The sequence below is a fragment of the Ictalurus furcatus genome, chromosome 4 (assembly GCF_023375685.1).
Source record: "Ictalurus furcatus strain D&B chromosome 4, Billie_1.0, whole genome shotgun sequence".
Lineage (NCBI taxonomy): Eukaryota > Metazoa > Chordata > Actinopteri > Siluriformes > Ictaluridae > Ictalurus > Ictalurus furcatus.
Window position 1 is genome coordinate 34194907 of NC_071258.1, and position 12683 is coordinate 34207589.

The 12683-nt window shown below is 42.9% G+C and overlaps 1 protein-coding gene across 1 annotated transcript in view; it reads left to right on the plus strand.

Annotated features, from left to right (window-relative positions):
- Window positions 1-12683, plus strand: part of prtga (protogenin homolog a (Gallus gallus)) — a 33818-nt gene that overhangs the window by 17659 nt on the left and 3476 nt on the right. Inside the window, exons 8-10 of the mRNA XM_053622336.1 lie at window positions 2891-3055; window positions 4109-4414; window positions 5966-6157. Coding sequence (XP_053478311.1) covers window positions 2891-3055; window positions 4109-4414; window positions 5966-6157 — 663 coding nt within the window. The remainder of the gene's footprint in view (window positions 1-2890; window positions 3056-4108; window positions 4415-5965; window positions 6158-12683) is intronic.

Here is a 12683-nt window from a genome sequence, read left to right on the forward strand (position 1 = left end):
CTTCCTGACTTCTAGAGACTGAAGAAAAACAAAGCCCGGTTCTGGGAACGTACCACTTTACAGTAATGTCCTGCCGGTTCTTCGTCGTGCTGTTAAAGCACGCTGGGCGTCCTCATTGTTCGTGAAGAGGCCGCGAAAGTCACTTTTGGACAAAAATATATATATTTCTTTTGTTCCCGTCTGCCCTTTTCAGCCTAATTATCAGTCCGTTAAGCAGCTTTAACACGAGAAAGAAAAGTCAGGAAAAGAAACACCTGCTAGCACTTTCAGAGAGAGAGAGAGAGAGAGAGAGATAGTCTTTCACTCAGTACTGCTCTCTTCTGAAGGCAGTGCATCCGCTCAAAGTTTTTACGTGTCGTTACGGCTTTAGCGACTGAGAAACCTGGAGCAGCCGTCCAGCATTCTCCACTAATTAGCAGGATCATAAAGGAAGGGATGTAGATAGGGAGTGTGTGAGTGGTGCAGCTCAGGCATTGTCCGAGTTTGGGTGTGTGTGTGTGTGTTAAACTTCAGTCAAAGTGTAGCAAAGTCAGCGAGCAGGCTATTCATCCAGAGAACAAGGCTTTTCTTGTTGCTTAACCGTCGCTTTTCTTTCTTTTTGGCGCTCAAGTATCTTTGCCAGGTCCGAAATTAGGAGCTCGATCCTTCTTGTGGTCCTGTTGTGCGCGCTGGCTAATCCGGACTAATTAAAGCCTTATCGGACGTGCTGGCTGTGTGAGAAAATCGGCGCGTGGAATTCATCTCCGCGCCCCTGGATTTAAATCCCCCTTTTAAGGAGGCGTGACCAATTTGATCGAGTTGACACGTCTCTTGTGCGCTGGGGCCCCGATTAGAATAACCGCACCGGTTCATTAGGAGCAGAATAGGATTAATGAGGAAGAATGTGTAAAAGAAAAAGAAAGCTTAACAGGGGTCTGATTAAGCAATTATGTCCTGATTAACGCATGTATGTGCCATAGAGACCGTCGCGCTGCAGAGAAAGCAGACCTGTAAACGTTCAGCAAATAGAGCCTGCCCTCTTCTCATTTTCTCCCCCAAGCCAACCCCCCCCGCCCCAGGAATTAATAGAGAGAAATGAGAAATGAAATCTCACAGCCAGGATGTTGCTTTACAAATAAGCCAAAAAATATATCCGCTCCACTAATTATATATAAACGCACATATACATCATAGGGGCGTAGCGGTATGACCGGTTGGGTCGATGCACCGGTTTAAATGAATCAGTGCAACAATCATGAATCGATTTATTATCGAAAAAAGAGAAACGACTGGCGTGTAAGAGGGGAAAAAAATCATTATTAAAATGCTAGCATTGTTGACCTTGCTGTAAGTTTTAAAATAGTTTTTATCCATGTCATCATTATTCACCAATTAACGGTAGGTCTGTACACCCGGACTCGGTCACGTCTTTGTTAGAGGATACTGAAAGGGAAATGTATCGTATCCCATCACTGCAGATTCAGCTGTTCCGTTAGATATTAATCTGTTGTCTTAGGAATGGAGATTGTGTGGTGTTATACCTTTACGATGGTGAAGGACGTTTGAGTTTGTTTGTGTGTGTAATTTGTGTATATGATATATACTTGGGTGGGGTTTTTCAGTTAATTTTGAAAACAAATTATATACACTACATTATACACTACATAATACTATACATTATGCATTATACACTGTACATTATGCATTATACACAATATATTATATGCTATACATTATACACTATATACTATACATTATACACTATACATTATACACTATATACTAAACATTATACACTATATACTATACATTATACACTGTACATTATGCATTATACACTATATACTAAACATTATACATTATACACTATATACTAAACATTATACACTATAAATTATACACTATACATTATACACTATATACTATACATTATACACTATAAATGATACACTATATACTAAACATTATACACTATAAATTATACATTATACACTATATACTAAACATTATACACTATAAATTATACATTATACACTATAAATTATACATTATACACTATATACTAAACATTATACACTATAAATTATACACTATATACTAAACATTATACACTATATACTATACATTATACACTGTACATTATGCATTATACACTATATACTAAACATTATACATTATACACTATATACTAAACATTATACACTATAAATTATACACTATACATTATACACTATATACTATACATTATACACTATAAATGATACACTATATACTAAACATTATACACTATAAATTATACATTATACACTATATACTAAACATTATACACTATAAATTATACATTATACACTATAAATTATACATTATACACTATATACTAAACATTATACACTATAAATTATACACTATATACTAAACATTATACACTATATACTATACATTATACACTGTACATTATGCATTATACACTATATACTAAACATTATACATTATACACTATATACTAAACATTATACACTATACATTATACACTATATACTAAACATTATACACTATATACTATACATTATACACTATATACTAAACATTATACACTATAAATTATACATTATACACTATGCATTATACACTATATACTAAACATTATACACTATAAATTATACATTATACACTATATACTAAACATTATACACTATAAATTATACATTATACACTATGCATTATACACTATATACTATACATTATACACTACATTATACACTATATACTATACATTATACACTACATTATACACTATATACTATACATTATATACTATACACTAATTATACAGAGCAGTATATTTAGTTAGGATCAAACTAGATCAGTCAGTCAGTAAAGTTAATATGCGATTTTTGTTTTTATCGAACAGGTCTTAATAACGAAGAGTACCAGGTTGTCATTGGCAACGACACCACCCGCTACATCGTCGACGACCTGGAGCCATCACAGAACTACACATTCTACATTGTAGCGTACATGCCTATGGGAGCCAGCCGAATGTCCGACCACGTCGTCCAATACACACTCGAGGATGGTGAGAATTAGATTTATAAATGTGTGTGTGTGTGTGTGTGTGTGTGTGTGTGTGTGTACAGGTAGACTGTTTAAATAGGGATACTCTGAGCCTTAGGTCTGTGTCTGAAAGGTCAAAGGGTGATCATACTGAGTAGTTGAGATTGTAATATACAACCTTGTACCCTAAGTGGTCAGTTCAGGGAAGAAGAACAAAGGGATTAAAACAGAGAGAGGAGGAATGAGGGGATGAGAAAGAAACAGATAAAAGGACTCTGTAGTAAATCATTAAACAGAGCGATATTGAGCAAGAATGCTCACCTCACCAACTCCAAAGGTCTTTTAGGATTTATACAAGCGCTGCTTTATTCTACACTCCGCTAGGAGGAAACGCGTAAATACATTTTATTGATAATTTATTGATACAATATAAACACTCAAGCATGTGATATAAATACAGTCGTTACACTTAGATTTACCTGAATGAATCATTAAGAGGCAGAACTAACCAAGACTGCCTTGTTTAGAAGCTCAGACATCGTCATTTGCACTGAGCGAAAAAGGAACAATAGTGTAGTGGTATCAAAAACTCTTGCAAAAAATCAACCCCCATTCGAGTTTATTCAAATCCAAAATGGCCGAGCATTGCAAAAAGCTGAATTTCATACCATACAAAATGTTGATTTATAATCTTAGACATGTTTTTGTAATTATTTTAATTTTTTTTACTCCGCTCAGGAATTATTGGCACCCTTGGTTAAAAAAAAAGTCTTTGAGGTTAATTTGCTTCAAAATGTGGGAAAAAGAAAAAAATCTAACCAATAATTGAAGATGAAATAAAATACTTATTAACAAAACAACATGTCAGAATGATTGGCATCCATGTGAGTTCTTACACACACAATGTAACTGAAGCATGTCTCTATTTGTATTTTAATAAGGGTGCCAATAATTCTGGAGCTGACTGTAGATACTCAGTAAGGGAAGTATGGGAAGCTTTAATGTTGTGCCAAGTGCATATCAAACAGACTTGCTGTATATGTCTCCCTCTCTCTCTCTCTCTCTCTCTGCTCAGTTCCTCTGCGTGCCCCAGAGCTGTCCCTCACCAGCCGCAGTCCCACGGATATCCAGGTGTCATGGCTGCCACTGGCGCCGAAGCTGAGCCGCGGCCGCGTTTCCGCGTATCGCCTGTGGTACCGGGCCGGCTCTGAGGGATCCACCACGCAGTTGGAGCTGCCCGGAGACCAAACCCATCACCTGCTGGAGGGCCTCCAGCCCGATACCGTCTACCTTCTGAGGATTGCCGCCTCCACCAGCATGGGCTGGGGAGAGCCGAGCGCCTGGACCTCCCACAGGACCCCCAAGACCTCCAGCAGAGAAGGTAACACCAAAAGTCTAGAGACGTTGCGGAGTAGTTCGCAGTCCTAGTGTTAAATCAGGAAGGACGTGTTTATCTGGTACGTTTCCTAAGTGATTAGGAGATAACGTGCCTCTGAGGATATTTTCCAGCCTCTCTCTACGTCTAATAGAAGAGGTAGCTCCAGGAGCTGTGCCTGCTCAGTTCTTTGAGACTTTGTTTTGTGTAAAATGAGCGAGATCAGGCTCTCCCCATTTCTATCTGGTGCATTGCTTGTTCTATAGATGAGTTTTCTTTCACCATCTTTTCATCCATATACGTCCGATGATAGATAGAGAGACAGTTTTTTCTCTCTTTTGTCTCTGTAATAATAATAATAATAATAATAATAATAATAATAATAATAATAATAATAATGATGATGATGATGTTCTCCTCATTGGGTTCTACGAATACACAGGCAAAAATTTCTTTTATTACTTTTTTTTCTTTCTCTGTCCTTCTATTTCTCCTACTATTCCTCTTTATCATTCTTTTATTTTTTTGCTCTTTGCTTGTCTCCTAGTTTTTTGCTTCTGTTTCTCTCTCTTTCACAGAAGGTATATGTTGTTTCTCTCTCTCTCTCTCTCTCTCTCTTTTTCTCCATCTATCCGTGCACGTTAAGTGCTCACAATAACCGTCCTGTTAAGGCATTGTGTTGGTCGCCGCACTGAACTCTGACCCTGGCTGTGAGGCACGTAGAAAAGGCCTCAGTCACGGATCATAAAACGAGAGCCCGCAGGCACCGTGAGTTCTGAGAAGCAGAATAGCCTTCCCTCACACTAACCGCTGGGCCAGTTCCTCCATGCGAATTATATTCACCGTCATTCTAAATAAAAGTGATGTACAATTCCTCCGAAATCATCTGTGGCCACCATGTCCACGACCACAGGGCTCTCTGCGCACCGGTTTCAGATGTTTCACACTCAATAAAAGCAGAGTGCCGAGCATATGAAACGTCAGGAGCTTGCCCAGTAAAGACCCGCGTTTTTTGCCAGACAAATTCACTCCAGCTTTATTGCTTTTGTCGTACGCATTTATGAGCTCACAGTACAAATGAAAAGTTTGCCTCGTTAAATCCGTTTTAGAGTCGCAAACCGTAAACACGGCAGTAAAATAAGTGTGAAGCAGGCACGTAGAAACGAACTCGCGCAAATGAAAAGCGTGTACTGGCAACAAGATGTCGTTCGAGGGTGCTGGTGTTTGTGTATAGTGTAACCTTGTGTGGGGTTTTTCAGCTCATTTTTAACAGCGTTAATGAAACTGGTTGATTTAATTATTATTTTTTTAATATTAATGGCGGTGATCAGTGGGAGGGTTACAGGTGGGTTTTGTGGGCGGGGTTACGTCGCTCAGGCGCTTAGTTGTTTTCCTGTGGGGGAAAAAAACTGAATAAACAGAGAGTTAGAAAAACCATTATGTAGATGTAATGGCACTACATTTTATGAAACATTCCCTTTATGCTAATACATTCAAAGTGATTGTTTATCTCTCTCTCTCTCTCTCTCTCTCTCTCTCTCGTGCGACGATGTGTAGTGCCCCTGGCGCCGGAGCTGCAGTTGGAGCCCCTGAACTGTACGACTCTCGCGGTGCGCTGGCGTTTGGCTGCGGGGAGTTCTGTGGCCGGCCTTCAGGGATTCAGACTCTTCTACCACGAGGAGAGCCAACCCGAGAGCCCGCCCATCCAGATACCACCCCACATCAACCGCCACACCATCGGAGGCCTCGGTGAGCACAGACTCCACCATCACTGCTGGGGCGGGTAGGGTGTAGAGTAGAGTAGATAAGGTCCATAAGAAAACATGTACCTGGATGGATGGATGGAAAGATCCACAAAGGCAAACTAAGACGGTTCAAGAAGTTAAACCAAAGCAAACAACACCTCAGATGTGTGGCTGGAAAGATGGATGGATGAGTAGATTATCTAATGGATAGAAGTATGAATGGTGTAATAGGGTGTATTCTAGAGATCGAATGATGCCACTTTTTTCTTTTCAGACACTCGTACCGAAACCTCGAGTATAAGCCGATACTCATCCGATATTGTTTTCTAAGCTACGCTTTAGACTGTTTTTTTTTTTTTTTTTTAAACTGTGAAGTACTTCATAGTTAAACTCCTTAAATATAATAAAATCAGTCGTAAGGAAAGAAAATATAATAAACATTTCCCATTCCAATTTTCATCATTTGTTATACGATACGAACGATATCCCAGCCGCCATTTTTATCTGCCCATCTCTAATATATATATATATATATATATATATATATATATATATATATATATATATATATATATATAAAATAAATTGATTAGGGTCCAAAACTAAACATTTCCTATGACACTGTTCTCTTCTCACTTCTCACTTGGGTCAAAAAGGCATTAAGCTAGAAAAATACATATTAAAGGATTTTAAAAAATCGTTTTTTAAACGATTATTTAAAACCATCCATCTTATTAAATAAATAAAAATACGAATTAGCATCTTGGTAATTGTGGGCTTTTGGGCTTTGACCCATCCCGCTCTGAACCCTACAGCTGCCAAAACTATGCTTCGTGTCCGTTAGCACTTTAAGTAAAACAAGTTCAGTCCAGTCGGTACTCAGAACAAACCATTGTGTTTGCTGTTAGCCCGTTTATCACCGACCCCGAAGGTGACTGCTATTGGCTGAGCAGAACAATGTCGGCGTAGGGGGGTCGTGGGTATCAGCTCTATTGACAGAAGAGCCGGTGGGTGATGGATTGAAGAGCACTTTTCAGAACCCGACATGTCTCCTGTTCTCCAGAAAAAACCCCCGCTCTTTCCTCAATGTCCACTTCCTCCTCCCTTATCCCTGACCTCTCTCAGTGACCTCTGACCTCACATGATCCTTTGCTGTGGCCTAAGAATGGGGGGGCCACAGAATGTTTGCCGTGTGCTCGACCTTCAGCCCCAAAAGGTCGCCCTTTATCTCGTCCCGTTCCGTTTGCGGACCGACGACGGACCCGGGACGCTCGGCAGGAGGAGCTGCGGCCATCTGTGGACGGAGCGAGAGGTCGTCCAGCTGGTCAGCAGCTGATATTCAGATCAATTTGGGGGCAGTTTTGGCTTGAAATGAGATGAGTTTGGGGTTTTTGGGTGCGAGTTAAGCACTGCACCTGAATCTGTAAGCGAAAAGAACCGCGTACGACCAGATTACGCGTTCACACACACTCGACTACACGGTTTCTGACAGACCATCTACTACGACGGTTCATAATCACGATCTCGCCTGGTTCGTTTTTTGAAAAAACGAACACGTCCGTGCGAGAGCTGCGATACATGCTCTTGTAGAGAGAGAAGGAAGACGGACGAGCGGAGGGGAAGGGACGGTGAGACGGAGAATGAGAGCAGCGTGGAAGATTTACGGCGGGGTTTATGGTCGCTGTGAGCCAGCGCTGGTGGGGGAAGCTTCACTTCAAAGCTGCTGGAGTCTCTCACAACCATCTAGAGAGCTTTAACAACCAGAGACGTAGGGCTGACACACACACACACACACACACACACGTGTATATATATCTCTATCTATCTATATATATACACACACACAGGGACACAAAAAAATGCACACAATTTCCAACTCGCACTATTTCATAGCACGAGCAGTCAGTCGGGCATTTAAACACACACACACACACACACACACACACACACACACACACACACACACACACTGCTTTTCCATCCGTGCTGTCAGCGGTGTAAAATACGAGCACGGATGTGGTGAGGTTAAAGGTGACATATCTGCTGTCAGTGCATGTGGAGACTTTTTGCTATAAGAATAACAGCGGTGTATTTACAGCGCTGTGTCATTCACACTGACCCGAGAGCAGCGCTTTCTCAAACGCCGGAGACCTCGTCGAGCTCAAACAAGTCTCTCGTGAGCCGCTTGGGGACCGTTAAAGAGTGCCGAGTCAGTGATTTTGAGCACGGTCCCGTTTTTGCTCCGATCCAATGTATGAAAGTTAAAATAAAACTCCACTCCGAACGACTTTCTTTCTTTCTTTATTTATTTCACTTTTACTGTGGTTAACGGTGACCTACATTACCCACAATGCTGTTCGACTGGCTGCTGATAGTGGTGCAGTTTATGCAGGATTTAGCCCTCGCGTCACATGTATCTAAAGAGAGTGATGCAGCAGCGCTTTAACGTTTCAGCTTCAGAAGCTAATTCGTGCTAATATCCAGCATGAACACCACCGTGCTCGGAGATCGTGTCGGAGATCGCTAACCGGCCGAGCCGAGTCTCGTCCTGCCGGCGTCGTGTCCTGGGAGTACGAGTCCAGCATTTTTACCCACAGCTCCACTCTTACTAATTCTACTACGCCGGGTTTCTTGTTAATATGACGCTGGAAAATGGAAAGTCTTTTTTTTTGTTTTTTTGAGAGAGAGAGTTCGGATCGTTTTCGCTTGTGTTTGAGATCATCGAAGTTAGTTTGTTTGTTTGTTTGTTTGTTTTCCTCTTTGTATTAAACTCCTTTGTAACAGGTCTAGCCCCCGTGACGTCTTTAAAGCAGCCAGTTATATCGAAACGATACGTTCTGTCTGTGCGATATAATGCGATGCGATGATGACGTAAAGTTAACGTTCACGCCTCCGCCGGCACTGACAGCTACGGCGACCACGCCCGTTTCTCCACGCCCGTGACTAGCGGGCACCGAAGCCACGCCCGAATCACACCATTAGAGACTTGAGGATATCTGTCGTAGTCAACAGTGTGTGTGTGTGTGTGTGTGTGGGGCTATTGACCAGATTGTAGAGCAGTTTCTCAGTGGATTGTAATGGATGGTGTTCCGGGGGAGAGGGAAACCGCCGTGTTTTCACCCTGTCAGTGAAGTGATGGAGCGAAGACGAATGGACAGCTGCTACAGCAATAAACAGCTTCCCCACGTGGATTCGGGGAATTGCGTTAAAACTCTGGGATATACTACAGTCTCAGCAGTTCTCTCTAGTGTGTGTGTGTGTGTGTGTGTGTGTGTGTGTGGGGGTGTATAAATAACAATAAATAGTATCAGATAAATAAATAGTAACCGATTAGGACAAAGTGAACTCTTATTTTCTCACTCTTGAAAGGAGGCGTGTTCGCTAACTCGAGACGTACCACAGCGCCGTCGAATCCGATTGGTCAGAAGGTCACGCCTCTGCCGGTTCCGGGTGTAACATGAACGCTGGGTTCATATTAATGCGCTTGTCTAACGCGTTATCGTTTCTATAGTAACAGCTCACGCACAGGGACTGTCGGGTAATCTTTGACTGAGTAAAACGTATCGTCGGTATGGTGATGTTTATGAAAGCTGCAGGGGGGTTTTTTGAGAGAGAGAGAGAGAGACTCGTGAGGGAACAGCTGTTTACAGATGTTAAAACATAAGCGAGAAGAGGAACTTGTCACGTGGGCGTTTCACAGCATTAAACGTAACTATAAACCGGTCAAACGCGTGATGTGCCGTTTCATTAATCGGTTAAACGTCGGGGATTATTTCTTACTTGGCGCACCGCCTCGTGGGACGAGCCGTTCACGTGACGCGTCAGGATGTTTCAGTCCGCTAGTAAAGTAGCAGCGGAACAGTAGAACGGTGTTGAAACAAAAGAAACAGCTTCTTGCGTCGAAGGTCGACGAACGAAACGTCAAACAAAACAAACGACTCGGCCGGTCAGCGGCTCTTTAATGTCCCTTCACACACTGGAGTCGGGAAAAAACCTGCATGGGTTAGATTAACTTTAGGGTCAGGTAAATCCCTGCATTTGAACCCTGAATCCCTGCAGGAGCGCGCGCGCACACACACACACACACACACACACACACACACACACACACACACACACACACACAAGGTCATTACAGTCCATTAAAGTTTGTGTTCCGTCTTATGTGTGCGTTACCACACTGCTGTTAACTGAGGGCCAGTGCGCATCTCCGTTTGCTGACTGCCTCCGTGTGTGTGTGTGTGTGTGTGTGTGTGTGTGTGTGTGTGTGTGTGTGTGTTTGTGTAAGTATCTGAATTATAGTAAGGATGGTGAAATCATGACTTCACACAGATCTGAGCCAGCATGCATACGTGTTTAGTATTTTTCACTCTTCCATCCTGCCCCACACACACACACACACACACACAAACATTTTAGCACAGGATTTGGCTTGCTCATTCCATGTCAAAGGTCACTGCCCAGATGTCAGCCCCGCCCCCAGCCAGTCCTCTCTCGCCCCATGGCAGTGCGTGCTGAGTGTAGTCACCTCAGGCTAGTGTGTGTGTGTGTGTGTGTGTGTGTGTGTGTGTGTGTGTGTGTGTGTGTGTGGGGACAACGAGAGGCCTGTTGCTGGTGTTTCAGATTCTACTAAAGGCATCAGTGTACAATTTTAAAGAGGAGTAGATGCGGAAAAAATACTAACATAGTTCCTAGGGAGGGAAAACGAACGAAGACTCTCTCTCTCTCTCTCTCTTTTTCTGTCTCTCTCTCTCTCTCTCTCTCTCTTTTTCTGTCTCTTTCTCTGTCTATCTCTCTCTCTGTCTCTCTCTCTCTTTTTCTGTCTCTCTCCGTCTTTCTCTGTCTGTGTCTCTCTCTCTGTTTCTCTCTGTCTCTCTCTCTCTGTTTCTCTCTGTCTCTCCCTCTCTATCTCTCTCTCGGTCTCTCTCTATCTCTCTTTCTCTGTCTGTCTGTCTCTCTCTCTCTCTCTCTCTCTCTCTCTCTCTCTCTCTGTGGGACATGTAGGAGCCCAGAAACGAGGCCCAGCTCGTGTTGCTGACCCCTGAACTCACATTCTATAGGAGTTTTATCTGAGCTCGAACTTTGCCCCCTGCCTGGCTCCACAGAGCTTCCTCAGGCGTGGAATCCCGAAAACGCGTCCGACCACTTCCGGCTTCCCTCCACGACTCCGCCCACAGTTTTAGAGATCTTAAAGATTTCAGATGCAGTGGGGTTGTTCACGTGTCTGTGTTAGACTGAAGAGCCCAAGCTGGTGTAGTTCTATCAAAACAAATAGTTCTTTATTTACATGAGTACATCTGGGGAACGGAGACGCTTTCAAAACGAACGAAATCGAAAGCTTGGAAATATCAAAAAAGTAGAAGTAAACGAGGAGAAAAAAATAAACAAGGTCCACACAATCGGCGTGACCGGAGTTTTCCTCTCTACAGTTTCATATCGAAATCGGCTGCAAGGTTTTTCCAGAAATCTCCGAGAACCTGCCTTCCCTGCTGGAAAAAAACAACAACAGAAACCATCACAGGGATTCTATCACAGAAACACCATCAGCTAACCATTAAAACCATTTCCATTACCATTACCGGTCCACTACTGGTATCCACTAGACATAACATGGCACCAAGCATGTGTAGAAGGCAACAGAGTACCAGTAGAGACGCACAGGACCATTACATTTTCCATTAAAACCAATACAATTCTCATTATAACCAAAAGGTCACTTTGTGCATGTGTTAACTAATAGCACCATCTTGTGGTCAGTGTGAATACTGCAAGAGACAAAACATATGCCTCTGTCTCTCTCTCTTTCTCTCTCTCTCTCTACAGGTCTCTCTGTGTGTCTCTCTTTCTTTCTCTATCCCTCTCTGTTCTCTCTGTCTCTCCATCCCCCTCTCTCTCGGTGTGTCTCTCTCTCTGTCCCTCTCTGTCTCCATCCCCCCCTCTCTCTGTCTCTGTCTCTCTCTCTCTCTCTCTCTCTCTCTGTCTCTCTCTCTGTCCCTCTCTGTCTCCATCCCCCCCTCTCTCTCTCTCGCTCTCTCTCTCTCTCTCTCTCTCTCTCTCTCTGTGTGTCTCTCTCTCTGTCCCTCTCTGTCTCCACCCCCCCCTCTCTCTCTCTGTGTGTATGTCTCTCTCTCTGTGTGTGTGTCTCTCTCTCTCTGTCCCTCTCTGTCTCCATCCCCCCTCTCTCTGTCTCTCTCTCTCTCTCTCTCTCTCTCTCTCTCTCTCTCTCTCTCTCTCTCTCTCTCTGTGTCTCTCTCTCTCTGTTTCCCATGATCTTTTGGCCACTGCTTTAACTTTTGTGCCCGGGCTATAAAAGAGAAGTGACCAGTGACCGTGTGTGTGTGTGTGTGTGTGTGTCTGAAGGGGGTGGGGAGTTGTATTCTGCTCGGGGGATGGACAGAATAATGGCGGTCCGGACTAAGGGATAGACACACGTCTTTTGATTTCTAGGCAGAAGGCCATAGATAGGGCCTGACCTGGGACATCTGCTGAACATACACACACACACACACACACACACACACACACACACA